Here is a 17578-nt window from a genome sequence, read left to right as displayed (position 1 = left end):
ATGTGGAGAATGGACTATGGTAGACTAGTAGTAGAAGCAGATGAGAGGCCTTCACAATGTATAAGAATGTCTGGGGTGGAAGTACTGCGTGATCAAAGGACAGCCATCATGTACTGTCATCTCTTGACAGTAATCAGAGAGCCAGATGCTTAAAGCTGATGTAATTTTTTGTGATGAGAAAGTCAAGGTTATGACCAAGTTGACGTGGAAGTGGATTGAGGTGGAGATCAAGGACTGTGGTGTTAAATAGATGATGCATGTAGATGGACGTGAAAGTCATGCTGGGTAGACATTGAGGGAGGCACTAAAGGCATCAGTGAATGAAGAAGAGTCATCTGGGGATCAAAGAGAAGATGATAGCAGATGGTAGAGCCTGATGGCATGAGCTTCAAAAGAGCTGGGATTTGGGGAGGTAGAGGAGGGATAAATGGTTTGGAGCTGTGGCAAATAGAAAATATTTACTATCTCCAGGTCCTAAGTTAGGTGGGTGTCAAAGGAAAAAGAGTCCTCACTTGAGAAGACTAGAGAAGAAGCATGAGGAAATAGCCAGGTTTCAGTTATGGCAAGAAACTGAGGAGACTGTGCAGGAAATCACGGAAAGAAGGAAAATACATATATCCTCATTTAGTCTAAGAAATTAAGATATAGAGACTTTGCTGTGATTTCTACATGGCATAATAGGGGGGTGGGGGTTTGCTAAATTGGTTCAGATTGGTAGAATACATTGTAGAAATGGGGTGAAGGTTCAGATGATGACAAATTACCTAGAGATTGTAGTTAACACAGAACTGAGTAGTATGGGGCCCATGGGCATTTTATCTTTCTTATAGCGCTATCTGATATGGTAGCCATGGGTTATGTGAAGGGTGAGTAAAGGCTTCTTCAGAGGATTCTCTTATCTACTGCTTCAAGAAAATCTGTAAGGGTTTTTTTCTCTCTGATGCCAGTTGTATGGTTGGAATTTTTCTGTGCATCAACCTTAAAAACTTGTGTCTGTAAAAGTTTGTAACTGGGCTTTCAAGAAGGTTTAAGATTCTGGATTAATTTAAGCCTATTTTGAAGCATAATCACATTGCAAGTTTCATTTATCAATTTGGACTATTTCCTCCTGTCTTCTAGACCCTTCTCTCATCTCTAACCCCTAATATATACAAATCTAGCCACAAATTCTCTGGAATTAGTTAGAAATTTTCAGGGATGGGGTTTGGACAAATCATTGTTTAAGTCTGTGTTCTGGTCCCTTCTTTGTGGGCCTACACGTGGTATTTTTAAAGCAGACTTGAAACGGACCCATTTTAATTCTGGATAATAGGTGGAAGCTTGGAATGGGTGAAAGTAAAGTTGCAAATCATCAGTTTCATGAGAAAAAGATTGCCTATTAGCTTATCTTGGTATAGGAGAGTCAAAATGCCCATGATTTATAGAAATAATTTGTATTTTAAGGGGACCAGGATTGAAAGGGAGAAAGAAAAATAAATCCTGAAAATTTATTTTTTTCTTGTTATCTATAGCTTTTCTTTTGGGTAACTGACTACCTCTTTGTTTCTTTTGTAGGCATTGTTATTTAAGAATGGAAGAGGATACAGATTTTAGAATCCGGTTTAGTTCTTTGTGTTTTGTTACTGATCATGTTGGATTTTGTGGCACTATAAAAAGCTCACCAAGTGATTTTGTTGTTATAGAGATTGATGAACAGGGACAATTAGTTAATAAGGCACCAAGTAAACTGATTAGTAAAGTACTACCTGAGCCAAATAACTTTGCCAAAAAGACAAAACTTGATCTTCAGAATTTATCCTTTGAAGAGGGAAGCAACCAAGAAGTTAGTATTTTTGCTGGGTGCTCTGGTGCTGATCATTATTATCAATCTGCTTCAGAAAGGGAAGATACTATCAGTGATGGAACTTCCAAAGGCGAAGAAGAAACAGTTGATGTTTTAGGTACCTTGTTAGATGAAAAAACTAACGAACTACTGAATCACTTTGCCTGTGATATAAAAGAGAAGTGGAATTCTAAAACTGAGCTAATTGGATCATCTCCTGAATTCTCATTAGGCAGAATCCTTGACAAAAACCAGAGGGCTATTCTGCACAGTGCTATTAGGCAGAAATTTCCTTTTTTAATAACTGTAGGTAAAAACAGTGAGATTGTTGTAAAACCAAATCTTGAGTATAAGGAACTCTGTCACTTGGTATCTGAAGAAGAAGCATTTGACTTTTTTAAATATTTGGATGCAAAAAAAGAAAATTCCAAATTTACTTTTAAACCTGATACAAACAAAGACCACAGAAAAGCTGTCCACCATTTTGTCAACAAAAAGTTTGGAAACCTTGTGGAAACCAAATCTTTCCCTGAGCTCAATCATAGTGCTGGCAATCCAAATGTAGCAATAACAGTAAGATTTCGGGAAAAAACACACAAGCACAGGAAGAGGTCTCTTTTTGAGTACCAGGATCGAAAAGTTATATATACAGGTAATTTAATAAATCATTACCATTTTCCTCAACAAACTTTGTTAAAATTGTGTGAAAGATGAATAATTTCAAATGAATTAAATAGAATTAACCAGAGGACTCTTGGGAAAAATATTTGGGTCTGGTTTTCAGTGGAAGATAAAGCCTTACAAATTACACTAATTTTAAGAATTAACCTTATTGATGAAAATATGGTTAACATCAGCACAAACGTATAAAGTTGAAGCAGTTAGTTTGTTAACGTTTTATTGGTGATAAATCTTGATTTCATATTTTAAAAGTTATTTTAACTAAAATTAAGTATTCAGAGATAAGTAGAATGCATCTGCTCTGCTTCGCTTTCCCGAAGTGAAGAGAATACCTTGTTATCTAAAACAATTGAACTTCATGTAAATTAAACAATAAATAAGTAAATAAAACAATTGAACTTCACTACCCAAGGTAGAGAGCCTAAAAACTTATAAGGAGGTCCTTCCTTTGACTCAGTCACTCTTTTAGAGAGGAGGTTCTCAAACTTTAACATGCATTAAAATCACCAAAAGGGCTTGTTAAACAGATTTCTGAGTCCTGTTCTCAGAGTTTCTGATTTAGAGGGTTTGGGGCAGGGCTTTTTACAAATTCCCAGGTGATGCTTTTTCTACTGGTCTAGGTACCACATTTTGAAAATCACTGTTTTAGTGGTATATTCAATTCCTAAGATTGGATGGAACTGATGAAATATATATATTTTTAAGTTTATTCATTTATTTTGAGAGAGAGAGAGCGTGTGCAGGTGCTGGGGTCATGCTCACATGAGCAGGGGGAGGGGTAAAAAAGAGAGGGAGAAAGAGAATCCCAAGCAGTCTCCTCAGTGTCAGTGCAGAGTTCAGCATGGTGCTTGTTCTCACGAATTGAGCTGTGAGATCATGACCTGAACAGAAATCAAGGGTAGGATGCTTAACTGACTGAGCCACCCACCCAGATACCCCTGATGAAACCTTATTCTGTAAGTTTAGCTCACCAGATTTAATTGGCCAGTATCTTACATGAAGGATGGGAAGTGTTTCAGATGGTCATGTTTTATAGATTCATACAGCAAAGCTTTTTTTTTGGTTAAAAACTTTTATTTATTCATTTTATTTTAAGTGTTTATTTTAATCACCCAGTACTCATCATGATACTCCTTAATCCCTATCACCTATTTCACCCATTCCCCTCTGAAAACCATCAGTTTGTTCTCTATAGTTAAGAGTCTGTTTCTTGGTTTGTCTCTTTCTTTTTTCCACTTTGCTTATTTTTTTTTTGTTTTGTTTCTTAAATTCCATATGAATGAAATCATATGGTATTTGTCTTTCTCTAACAGACTTTTTTCACTTAGCATTATTCTAGCATCATCCATGTTGTTGTAAATGCCGAGATTTCATTCTTTTTTATGGATGAGTAATATCCCATTGTATATGGTATATACAGAAGTGTATACACCTCTTTATCCATTCATCAATCCATCGATGGACACTTAGGTTGTCTGCATGCCTTGGATATTGTAAATAATGCTGCTATAAACCTAGGGGTGCATGTATCCCTTTGAATTAGTGTATTTGTATTCTTTGGGTAAATACCCAGGAGTGAGATTTCTGGATCATAAGGTAATTCTATTTTTAACTCTTTGAGGAAACTCACTACTGTTTTCCACAGTGGCTGTACCAACATCCACATCCTTACCAACACCTGTTGTTATGTTGTTGATTTTAGCTATTCTCAGAGATGTGAGGTGATACCTCATTGTAGTTTTGATTTGCATTTCCTTGATGATAAGTGGTGATGCACATCTTTTCATGTGTCCGTTGACCATCTGTATGTGTGTTTTGGAGAAATGTCTGTTCATGTCTCCTGCCCATTTTTTAATTGGATTACGTATTTTTTGGGTGTTGAGTTGTATCAGTTCTTTATATATTTTGGATACTAACCCTTTTTTGGATATGTAATTTGCAAACATATTTTCCTATTCTTTAGGTTGCCTTTTTGTTTTATTGATTGTTTCCTTTGCTGTGCAGAAGGTTTTTATTTTGATGTAATCCCAATAGTTTACTTTTGCTTTTGTTTCCCTTGCCTCAGGGAACCTATCTAGAAAAAATGTTCCGTCAATAATAGAGAAATTACTGCCTGTCTTCTTTCCTAGGATTTTGATGGTTTCCTGTCTCACATTTAGGTCTTTAATCCATTTTGAATTTGTTTTTGTGTATGGTGTAACAAAGTAGTCCAGTTTCATTCTCTTGCAGGTAGCTGTCCAGTTTTCCCAACACCATTTGTTGAAGAGACTGTCTTTTTCCTATTGGAAGTTCTTTCCTGCTCTGTCGAAGATTAATTGACCATATTATTGTGGGTTCATTTCTGGGTTTTCTGTTCCATTCCATTTATTTTTGTGTCTATTTTTATGCCAGTACCATATTGCTTTGATCACTATAGATTTGTAATATAACTTAAAGTCCAGAATTGTGATGTCTCCAGTTCTGCTTTTCTTATTCAAGATTGCTTTGACTATTTGGGGTCTTTTGTGGTTCCATACAAATTTTAGGGTTAGTTCTGTGAAATATGCTGTTGATATTTTGATAGAATTTCGATTAAATGTATAGATTGCTTTGGGTAGTATAGACATTTTAACAATGTTTGTTCTTCCAATCTATGAGCATGGAATGTTTTTCTGTCTTTTTTTTTAAATTTCTGTCATCAGTGTTTTATAGTTTTCAAAGTATAGATCTTTCACCTCTTTGGTTAGGTTTATTCCTAGGTATATATTATTTTGGGTGCAATTATAAATGAGATTATTTTCTTAATTTCTCTTTCCCCTGCTTCATTGTTGATATATAGGAATGGCAAGTATTTCTATACATTTATTTTGTATCCTGTGACTTTAGTGAAGCCATTTATCAGTTCTAGCAGTTTTTTGGTGGAATCTTTAGGTATTCTGTATATAGTATGTTATCTGCAAATAGTGAAAATTATACTTCTTCCTTACAAATTTGGGATACCTTTTATTTCTTTTTGTTGTGTGATTGCTGTGGCTAGAACGTATCACATTGATTGGTTTGTACATATTGAATAACGCTTGCAACCCAGGAATAAATCTCACTTGATTGTGGTGAATAATTTTTTTTTTTAATGTATTGTTGGATTCAGTTTGCTAGTATATTGTTGAGAATTTTTGCATCTGGGTTCATCAGAGATATTGGCCTTGTACAGCAAAGCTTTTTAAATAAAATCAGCAACCCAAATTTGTGTAGATTGCATGTGGCACAGAAACAGGATTGTATTATATAATACAGGATTCTGTGGTATAAATGAAGAGATTGGACCTTGAATGTAGGTCTTATTTTATATTATGACTTCAGTTCATAAAAAGATGTATGAACTTTTTAGTATCTTTAAGATTTAATCTCCACAAATATAAAAATGGAAAGAATAATACCATGGGCAAGTTACTTAACAATTTGTAACTTTTTGTTGTACTTTAACAATGGGGTAATAGTAAAACCTAATTCACAATGATATTCTAACAATTAAATGAAATAATGAAAATGTTTAGTATGTAATAGTTATCCAGATGTTGGTGTCTCTCCTGGAAATTTCTGTCTGGTTGTGTGACTTGCTTTATCCATGAGAAAACTGCTGGTATAGGACTTGATACATGAGGCATGCAGTAAATGGTAAGAGATAAATCTGTTTTGAAGGAAAAAACAAAACTAGTTTTACATGTGGAAGGGAGAATTGCAGTTAAGTGATTTAAGCAGTTATAGATTTATACTATTTGAAATTCTAACAGCATTACTTTGAATTAATGAACTAAAAAATTATGGAAACTTTTTATGTATTAGTGTAAATTAGTTTTACAAAATCTATGAGTAATTGGAGGGGTATGTTAAGGGGAGGAATTGATGGTACTACTCCAGAGAATAGTATGAAGATATCGGGATATCCACAAGTCCAAGAACAAAGAAAAAGACAAAGGTAAAGTATACTTATCTCAGATTTTGCAAAGGCCACTCTTTTTTTAAGAAAAAAATAGTTCATATAAAAAAATTTCTTAATAAGTAGGCCTATCTAAAAAGTAGAACACTTAAAAAACTTTTTAATTTTAGTTGTTATAAGGTATACGTAACAAAATTTACCATTTTAACTACCTTTAAGTGTACGGTTCAATGGTATTGAGCACATTCATATTGTTTTACAACCATTACCATCATTTATCTTCAGAACTTTTTTATCTTCCCAAACTGAAACTGTATACCCATTAAACAGTAACTTGCCATTCTCCTCTCCACCAGCCATTGGCAACCACCATCCCACTTTCTGTCTCTATGAATTTGACTACTCCAGGTATCTCAGATAAGTGGAATCATAAAATATTTGCCAAGTTGTGACTGGCACATATCACTTAGCTGAAGATCTTCAAGATTCATCTATGTTGTACGTGTGTTAGAACTTCCTTCCTTTAAAGACTGAATAATATTATATGTATATATACCACATTTTATTTACCCATTCATCTGCCAATGGACATGGGTTATTTCTATCGTTTGTCTATTGTGAATAATACTGCTATGAACATGGCTGTAAAAATATCTGTTCAAGTCCCCGTTCTTAGTTCTTTTGGATGTGTACCCAGAAGTGTAATTGCTGGGTCATATGGTAATTCTGTATTTAATTTTTTGAGGTAGCACCATATCCATTTTCCTAGAATACTTTTTGCAGAAGAAAATATATGAAAGATTTAAATATCCAATGAAATTTTTATTTTAAGAATTGTATTTTCCAGCTCTAGAAGTGTCATTTAGTTCTTTCTTAGGTCTTCAACTTATTATGTTTTTGTTTTCCTATAATCTTTGAGCCTATTTTTAATAGGTCTTTAAAAAATGTCTGCTAATTCTGTTGCTGTCATTTCTGGATGTGCTTCTAGTGAATGTCTTTTAGTTGTGTTGTGGGTCATATTTTCCTGCTTCTTTGCATGTTTAGTAATATTTTTTGAAGGTCAAACTTAGTGTTACCTTGTTGACTGTCTGGATTATGTTGTCTTCATTTAAAGAGTGTTGAACTTTGCTTTAACGGGTAGGAAGTAATTTGCAAATGCATTTGAGGCTTCATTTTGAGTTTGACTAAGGGAGGTCTAGAGTAGGCTTTACTCTAGAGCTGTCAGTCATATAGTTCTACTATTATAGCATGATCCTTCTGTGGCTTCTCCTGCATGCCCTTGCTATTTAGTTAGATCTCTCCTCTCTCTCCTTTTTGGCTGCTCTCCAGCTTTGTATAATCTCTGACAAAGAGATTACAAATTGACTAGATTACAAATGACTAATATTTCATCATTTAGCCTGGTGGAATGTGGTAGCCAGCATTCTCATAGCCCCCAGTGATCCTCAACTGATATTCATGACCTTTTGTAATGCCCACCCACAATGAATCAGGGCCATCCTGTCTAAGTAATAGAATATGGCAGCCACAGTGAGTGACTTCTGAGGCTAGGTCATAAAAGGCATTTCATACTACTTATTCTGACAGAACCAAGACAGCATACCTTGAAAACACTCAAGAAGCCCTATAGGGAGAAACTGAGGTTTCCCATCACTAGCCAGCATCTACTTAGCCACTGATGTGAGTGAGCCACTTTGGACATGACCTTTAGCTTCAGTTAATATTTGACTGCAACTTCATAGTATCCCTCAAGCCAAAGCGGTCCAACTTCTGAATTCCTGCCCCACAGAAACTGCTGGAATAGTATGTTAGTCTTCTCAGACTGCTGTAACAAAATACCGTATACATGAGTGGCTTAAACAGTAGGCATTTATTTTCTTACAGTTCTGGAGACTGGGGGTCCAAGATCAAGGTACCAGCAGGGTTGATGTTTAGTAAAGGTTGTCCTGTTGGGTTGTAGACAGCCATCTTTTTACTATGTGCCCACATGACCTCTTCTTTGTGCACACATGGAGAGAGAAACTAAGAGAGAGGAAGGGAGCTCTCTGATGTCTCTTCTTATAAGGACACTAATCCTGTTGAATCAGGGCCCCACCCTTATGACATAATTTAATGTTAATTGCTTTCTTACGGGTCCCATCTCCAAATTCAGCCACATTGGGACTAGTACTTTGACATAGGAATTTGAGGATTGGGGGTGGTTGTGGTGATGCAGATATTCAGTCCATAACAGATAGGAAATGCTTATTATTGTATGTCACTAAAATTTGGGGTGATTTATTGTGCAGCATTAAATAACATATTTTGGTACCAGAAATGAGTTGCTTCTATAACAAAAGCCTAAAACTTGTGGTAGCAATGTCTTTGGACCTGTTGGCAGGCAGATGTTTGAAGTTACCTCAGGGAAGCTATCAAGGACAGTTTAAAGGAAGAGACAGTATTATTAGAACCTGGAAGAAAGGAATACTTGTTATGTAGTGACAGAAAGTTTGGCAACCTTGTTGTAGGCAGTAAAATGTAAAGTAGAAATGTTTCTAAAGAGGAGCACTGTAGCTAAAGAGATTTGTAGGCAAAGTGTTGAAGGCTTCTTTTCTACTGCTTGTAGTAAAATTCTAAAGGAAAAACTGCTAGATATAAAGGAGCTAGAACTCACTGGGTTCAAAATCATTTTTTTCTTAAAAAAAAAAAAATCCCCAGTTTCTTAAGATGGCACATTATGTTTAAATTAAGAAATGGCTTCCAGACAAAGAGAAAATCATGGCAAGGTCAGGACATGTTCTAGCAAGGAAATCTAGGGTGTGAACAGTGAAATCCTTTTTTAAAATTTTTGCACAAACGTCTACCAGTGTCTCAGAATGATTCAGACAGGCAAAGGCCCTCTGGGGACTTGAAGGGCATGACTCAGGGATCCCCTGTGTTAAACAGTAATACACCTAAGGATTTAGGGGATATTTTCCCTCGGTATCTTCAGTAGAAGCCCTAAGTTGAAAACATCTGGTCTTCACAAAATTTGAGTGTATCCTTGTCTAATAGAGTGAACCCACATAGTTTTTGAAAAGGTCAAATACAGTACAAAATAGAGGCCTTTGTACTACCAAACTTTTATTTTGTATTTATTTATTATTATTATTATTTAATGTTTGTTTATTTTTGAGAGACAGACAAAGCATGAGCTGGGGAGGGGCAGAGAGAGAGGGAGACACAGAATCCAAAGAGGCTCCAGGCTCTGAGCTGCCTGCACAGAGCCTGACACAGGACTCGAACTCATGGACTGCAAGATCATGACCTGAGCTGAAGTGTGGCACTTAACTGACTGAGCCGCCTAGGCACCCCAGTACTGCCAGACTTTCAAAGGCAGGAATTGGGCTAAGAAAACTACTGCATTATAAATAGGTAACTTTTACAGAAGAGGAAGTTTCACTTGGAGGGCAAAATTGACACCCAAAAGTGGACTCTAGAGCTATAGTAATTATTTCCAGATACTGGGAGGACTGAATGCTAATAAAGGAACAACAACGTATACCTGGCTGGATTCAGAACTGCTGTGTAAGAGTAACTTGTAGGTATATCTATTCCCCCCTCCCCCCGCCCCCCCCCCAGTTTGAATAAAGAGTATATAGCACTTGTCCTATGTGTGTTTCAACATTTCAAGGTGTGTGAAAAGCAGATTTGTCCCTTTGTGTCACGGTCCTTCAGAGCCTTCATATTAAGAGAAATTGTATTTGAGGATTCTGATTTGATATGTACTCAAGGAACCTTATCTATAGCTGGGCCTGATTTAGATTAAAAAAATGCTAGAATTTGAACTGTTTTAATCGTATGAGTGTTGGAGGCCTTGGGAAGGAATGAGTATGTTTTGAATTGGGGGTTTGTGTGGTCGTACTAAAAGTATTTGAGCCGAAAGGTGGATCGTAGTTCTCAACCCCAAGATTCTTAATGCTCTTCTCCTGGTACTCACACAGAGTGGCTTTTGCGGCCAGTAGAATATGACATAAGTGATGGTGTATGTGTCTTCTAAGGCTAGATCATAGGTAGCATTATACTTTTTGCCCACGTTTCTTGGATTGCTCATTGTAGGGTAAGCTGGCTACTATACTGAAGTGAAGATATACATATGGCTCACTGGAGGGCTGAGGGCTGTAGCCAACTGCCAATACAACTTGCCAGCCATGTAGGTGAGTCCCCTTGGAAATGGATCCTTCAGCTCCTGTCAGGCTTTTGAATAACTATATTCCCAGCCACATCTAACTGCAGCCTCTTGAGAGAGCATGAACTCAAACCACCAAACCAAGCTGCTCTTGAATCTCTGACCCACAGGCGCTATGAGAAATAAATGAACACTGTAAGCCACTGAGGTTTGCAGTGACCTGTTATGCAACATTAGATAAATAGTATATAGCAATTAATCCTAGGTATGTGCAGATTACTAAAAAGCAAACACCTCAAGGGATCACCTATGCAGATTTCTGGAACTCTTTGTGCACACATAGCTTCCTCTTATCTAGAACTCTGCCCTGTGAATTCCAGCCCACTCAGCCTTCCTGAACTCTAACCTCCACCCTTTTAATTCAGTACAACCACTGTGTTCTCCCTGGATTCCTCCTCCCTGTGCTGTGGTCAAGTAAATATCTCTATGCCAAAAACAAACAAACAAACACACAAACAGTATTTTAGGACTCGCTTACTTTGTTTTCCTTTTCTTTTTGGATCATAGTTCTATGCTGCCTGTTCTCCAGTGTCTAAAAACAGGTGTTTCTTGTATTTTGTCCAGCTTTCTATTTGTTTACAGTGGGAGGTCGAATCTAGTACCAATTATTCTAACAAGTGGAATTCCCTAAAAGTGAATTTTATTTTATTTTAATTTTTTTAATCTTTTTTTTTTTTTGAGAGAGAGAGAAAGAGAGACAGAGTGCAAGCCAGGGAGGAACAGAGAGAGAGGGAGACACAGAATCCAAAGCAGGCTCCAGTCTCTGAGCTGTCAGTACAGAGCCGGACACAGGGCTAAAACCCACGAACCGCGAGATCATGACCTGGGCCAAAGTTGGACACTGACTGAGCCACCCAGGTGCCCCTCTAAAAGCGAATTTTAAAATTTAGCATAGTTGGTTTTCTTTTTAAACACTTCACTTTTTCCAAGTATTTAAGAAAATGTTATAAAGTAAACTTATAAATTTGGTGATCTTTAAGTTTTCCTGTGTTGTTTCCTTATTAGTTACTAACTGAATGAGATTCAATGTAAAAAGACAAATTTAAATCAATTAGACATTTGTAATTGGAATATATGGGAGTCTCATTCTCTTAAACATTCCAAGTATGTAAGACACAGATTCATTTATACAAACACTAAAATTATGGGTTTGATTCTCCTTAATATTCCTATTCTAAGTTCTAAATCCTCACAAATGAAAAAAAAGTGCTTATGCTCTACGGCTAATCCGCAACAAATGATATAGTTTCAGACGATTTGGAGGTTCCTTCCTACATGGCTGAGCTTGCTTAACAGCTAGTGAGTGACATACCCACATTGTCAGGGGTAGATTTGACACCTTAAACCCTAGTTACCAAACACATAAACTTCAAAACTTTTAAGGATTTGTTTGTTGGCCTTCTTTTTTGGAATACAGTTTCCTGGTCTACTTTGAAAAGTTTGTGACACCTAGCCCGGCTGCTGCAACACTTGACCGAATTTTGCATTTCTTTTACTCTTCAGGTATTTTAGTGACTTGGGTGCTTGGGTGGCTCAGTTGGTTAAGTGTCCAACGTCAGCTCAGGTCATGATCTCAGGGTTCATGAGTTTGAGCCCCGCGTCGGGCTCTGTGCTGACAGCTCGAAGCCTGGAGCCTGCTTTGGATTCTGTGTCTCCCTCTCTTTCTGCCTTTCCCCCGCTCAAATTCTATTTCTCTCTCTTTCTTAAAAATAAATAAACGTTAAAAAATATTTAAAAAATATTTTAGTGACTTCTGTCTATTTCCACAAATTTGATATACTTGAGGGGTATATTTTTTCAAATTGTTCCTAATTGACTCTCAGACATTTTGGTTCTAGGACACCTGAAGGGGATAGCTCTTATAAGTCATCGGAGACCACAAACAACTTTCGTTTGTGTGTTTATTACCTATTGATATCTAACCTATTAAAACAGAAAAATTGTTGGACCACCATGTTGTATACCTGAAACTAAAGTAATATTGTTTGTCAACTATACTTCAATTAAAAAAAATTTTAATATATAAAGTTGTTTAAAATAATCTATTACTATTAAAATGATAAGAATTTTAATAAAAAAAATTTCAACTATAAATTAGTGACAAGAAGCATTGTTTTACAGTTCTGCAAATCTTTCTAATGCCTGATTTCATAGAAGTCAGCTGGATTCTCATATCTGTTCTTGCATTCAGTCTGTTGGAATTTCTTGTTTTGAATGAATCAAAAGAACAAAACTTAGCTTCACACAGGTATGTACTTGGGAAAGGGAGAACATTATAGACCCTATGAAATAATAAGGTCCCATAAATCTTACAAATACAGAAATATTTGATATTTCTATCTTTCTTATTGCTTTGGCTGCTTGCCATGCTTCTGTTCATTCTTTAAACCTCCAGAGGCACTTCTTCCTCAAATTCTTTTAGGCCTCCTAAGACTAAATGCTTCCGAGACAGGGATCATTTTTTTTTTTTTTTATTGACCATTGTATCCTTAGCCTAGCACATCTTCCTAAATCATTTTATTTAAACTGTATAATTAAATCCTATCATGACAAAAGCTGAGATATTTTGAGGTTATGATTTCTCTACATTTTAAATATGGGCTTTTCATTTCATTTTATTTGAAACAAGTGATATAAATAGCAGTCTTGGATGAAGACGTTTATATTCGAATCCATTTGGTTAAGATAACCTGAAAGTGTAAAGAACAGATTGTAACTTAGACACAGAATTGACATGTATTATTCTTTCCTTTCTTTTACTTCTTTTATCAGTTCTTTAAGAATAACGGAAGTCATAGTAAATTTAACTTATCACTGCTATAATAGAAAATTTGGAGAAATCTAGGAAGCTGTATGATCGTACAAAAAATAATGGCCCTAGTGGTAAAAAATATCTAGAAAGTAATGGATAGTGCCTGAATATTCTTTAGAAATTATATCTGTTTATACTTTAACAGTTCTTAAATGTGCAAGCAAAAATATTTTTCTTATAAAAATTAAAACATTGAAAATATACAATATTGCATTGTAGATTTTTAAAACTTTTACATAAATTATATGCACTATGCATATTTTTGAAACCTGCTATTTTCATGTTTTTAGAGATTATTCATTAGGAGATATAAATAACAGGTCTTCCCCATTCTTTTAAACAACTGCATGATATTCTAAAGTGTGGATATTATAAGTTCTTGTTTAGCTATTTTATATATTCATAGATAGACAGATAGATAGTTAGAGTTCACATCCTTCTACTTCCTGAATCATGTTTATGTTTAATGTTCATTTTTCCTAGACTACTCATTATTCACAGAGACCCTTGTAGCTGCCAATGACAATTATGACAACTGAACAAAATATAAATTATTTTGCAAAAAACCCTGCGTTTCCTTTTCATGACTTGAGGGAAGAGGGCAATAGTTTGATGTATCTTATATGTAAATATGGTGACTTGTGGGTTGTGGTATTTTGTTACTATCAATGCTGGTGGGTTATATAGGCCAGCATATGGGGGAACTTCTTTGGTGTTAGTTGGTACTGGGCTTGTTCCTTCTCCCTACCTCCATAATCTCACTCCCACCGTGTCATCTGGTAGACATTTTAAGCACCTACCACAAGGCACGCACCCTTCTATCTACTGGTTTGCTGTGCTGGAACTCCCAGTTTGTGGGGCGGACAAACATAAAGAGATAAATTGTAATGACAAGTGTCATGATATCCATAATGACAACTTGTGGAGACATGCCAGATTATATAATCAGCATGTTGTGGTTTATTTATTCATTCACTTGACAATTATCTGCATACTTACTGTGTGTTAGGCTGTGGGTGTTAGTGATTGAGAAAACCAACACGATCCCTGCTTAGGAGCATTCAGTGTGGGGAACTTGGAAAGAATTTGAGAGAGAACTGCTGCCGTTGTTGGATCATGAGGAGTGCATACAAGCACTGCAAGTAAAATGGTAGGAACACATTTAAACAGAGGGATTCAAATGTGCGCAAGTACAAAGCTGTGGAAGGATCTAGTCCATCCAGGAATTATGAGATAGTCTCCGGGTTGTATAAGATACATGAATGGAAGTGGCACATGTGGAGACTGAAAAGGGAGATTGTGGCCAGATATGAATGCCCAATTAAGGAATTTAGATGTTTTTTTCTGTAAGCCTTTGCTGAGCCAATTAGTATTTTTTAAATGATAGTTGTAATCTAAGACACTGATTTTGTATCTTGACTAAAAAATACTTATACCTACTTAAATGAATAATTTGATTCATTATATTAACCTGTTTGTCTACTAAGAATGTAATTGATGTATCACAGCTGGTGTGTGTGTGTGTGTGTGTGTATAATCTTGGGTTTTTCTTTGTTTCAGCCTTTACGCTACGGAAAGAAAATCTGGAAATGTTTGAAGCAGTTGGTTTTTTAGCTATGAAACTTGGTGTGATTCCTTCAGATTTTAGTTATGCAGGCCTTAAAGACAAGAAAGCTGTCACCTATCAAGCAATGGTTGTTAGAAAAGTGACTCCAGAGAGGTAATATGACATTACTTTATAAGATAGAACTTTTCTATCTTATTGCATCAGATAGATAAATGTAAGATTTAAAAAATCAGAACACTAGGAACATATTAACCTCACTATCAATAGTAATTAAAAAATTTTTTTTTTTAATGTTTATTCATCTTTGAGAGACAGAGAGAGACAGAGTATGAGTGGGGAAGGGGCAGAGAGAGGGAGACACAGAATCGGAAGCAGGCTCCAGGCTCTGAGCTGTCAGCACAGAGCCCGACGCGGGGCTTGAACTCACGAACTGCGAGATCATGACCTGAGCTGAAGTTGGACGCTCAACCGACTGAGCCACCCAGGCGCTCCAATAGTAATTAATTGATTGAAAGCTTACTGAACAGCACATTCTTTAATAATATAATTATCATCTAAATAGCATTATGTCTTAAATTTACACTGAAGGGGCGCCTGAGTGGCTCAGTTGGTTAAGCGTCTGACTTCGGCTCAGATTATGATCTCCCAGTTTGTGGGTTCGAGCCCCGTGTTGGGCTCTGTTCTGACAGCTCAGAGCCTGGAGCCTGCTTCCAATTCTGTGTCTCCCTCTCTCTCTGTTCCTCCCCTACTCGGACTCTCTCTCTCTTTCTGTCTCTCTCTCAAAAATAAATAAACATTAAATTTATACTACAAATATAGGTTGTTTTAAGACAGACACTGAGAAGTGGAAGATTTTAAATGATCTGAATTGTTTCTGAAAATCCTGTACCAGCGCCTGGCTGGCACAGTCGGTATAGCCTGTGACTCTTGATCTCAGGGTTGTAAGTTCAAGCCCTGTGTTGGGTATAGAGATGACATAAAATTAAAGGTTTAAAAAATACCCTGTACCATATTTGAATATGCATTTATATTCAGGACAGTGTGTTACAAATGTATGTATTTTTAATTACTATAATACTTTTTATGCTTTTATCGTCATGGTTCCTTACATTTAAAATAAATCCTCAGGGCGCCTGGGTAGCTCAGTCGGTTGAGCGTCCGACTTGGGCTCAGGTCACAATCTCACGGTCTGTGAGTTTGAGCCCCGAGTCGGGCTCTGTGCTGACAGCTCAGAGCCTGGAGCCTGTTTCAGATTCTGTGTCTCCCTCTCTCTGACCCACCCCCATTCATGCTCTGTCTCTGTCTGTCTCAAAAATAAATAAACGTTAAAAAATAAATAAATAAATAAATAAAAAAAATAAAATAAATCCTCATTAAATGAAGAGTAAAGTATTCAAATTAACCTCCTTTCAGCTTTCTCAAATTTTAAAAATATTTTTTGTAATTGTAAAATAAATACATATTTATTACAGTAGATTCAGAAAATAGAAGAATGTAAGAATGAAGTTAAAAGTCACTAATAATTCCACTACTCAGAATAGCCACAGTAACCTCTTTTTTTTCTTTTCTTTTCTTTTTTTTTTTTTTTTTTAGTATACTTGACACAAAATATTACATTAGTGTCAGATACACAGCATAGTGATTCAGCAGCCTGGAGCTTGCTTCGAGTTCTGTTTCCCTCTTTCTGTCCCTCCCTGACCCATGCTCTGTCTCTGTCTCTCTCTCAAAAATAAATAAACATAAAAAAAAATTTTTTTTAAAGTACAGTATAGTAAGAGAGAAAGACTTTAGCTTTCAAAGATATTTAGATGTTAGAAACTGGTTTTCAACTACTAAAGACAAAATATTATTAATTCCTAGGAGGAGAGAGCCCTTTGATTTGGCTAATGGGTATAGGATTTTAATTACCCTTCAAGTAATAGTAAGATTTTAGCAGATGAAAAAAACTTGAAGATGTATTTGGACGAGCAGTAAGTTAACTACCTACCTGATAAAACAGATAGTTCCTATAAGTATGACAGAAAATATGAATGTAAAGAAAATGCTTTCTTACAGAGTCTTTAAAGGTATGCTAATAGTTGGAATCTATTCTTTAGATTTGGGGGAAGAATTGAAAGTTTGAGTAAGAAAATGTTCAGAGCAGGGGCGCCTGGGTGGCTCATTTGTTTGAAGATCCGATTTCTGCTCAGTTCGTGGTCTCATGGTTCATGAGTTTGAGCCCCACATCGGGCTCTGTGCGGACAGCTCAGAACCTGGAGCCTGCTTTGGATTCTGTGTCTCCCTCTCTCTCTGCCCCTCCCCCACTCTCAAAAATAAATAAATATTAAAGAAAAAGTGTTCAGAGCAGAATTTTAGTAAAATCCTCTGGTGCTACTGGTTTTTCTTAGTAATGTTGGAGGAAGAGAGACTGAGGAGGAAAGGAACAAAGTCTGAGGACAGGAAGACTAGAACAGTTAAGAGGTTTTTACCAGTTAAACTAAGGAGAAGTCAGAAGGCACAGATAAAGTGATAGCATTAGGAGTATGTGTTTCAGGTCATAAAACAACTCTGTTAATATGATCCTATAATAATGG

At 36.2% G+C, this 17578-nt stretch overlaps 1 protein-coding gene across 3 annotated transcripts in view; it reads left to right on the top strand.

Moving 5' to 3' along the window:
* The window catches only part of PUS7L (pseudouridine synthase 7 like), a 33017-nt gene that overhangs the window by 1629 nt on the left and 13810 nt on the right, over positions 1–17578 (top strand). For 2 of the 3 annotated variants that reach the window (XM_042992131.1, XM_007072922.3), the window contains exons 2-3: positions 1555–2474; positions 14999–15158. In XM_042992131.1, coding sequence (XP_042848065.1) covers positions 1571–2474; positions 14999–15158 — 1064 coding nt within the window. In that variant the 5' untranslated portion in view covers positions 1555–1570. Of the gene's footprint in view, positions 1–1554; positions 2475–12747; positions 12875–14998; positions 15159–17578 lie in introns of those variants that run through there. The other variant, XM_042992132.1, reaches the window with a different exon arrangement.

The sequence above is a fragment of the Panthera tigris genome, chromosome B4 (genome assembly GCF_018350195.1).
Source record: "Panthera tigris isolate Pti1 chromosome B4, P.tigris_Pti1_mat1.1, whole genome shotgun sequence".
NCBI classification, from domain to species: Eukaryota; Metazoa; Chordata; class Mammalia; order Carnivora; family Felidae; genus Panthera; species Panthera tigris.
Note: the sequence above shows the minus strand (reverse complement) of the source record. Positions and strands in the feature narration are given on the sequence as shown.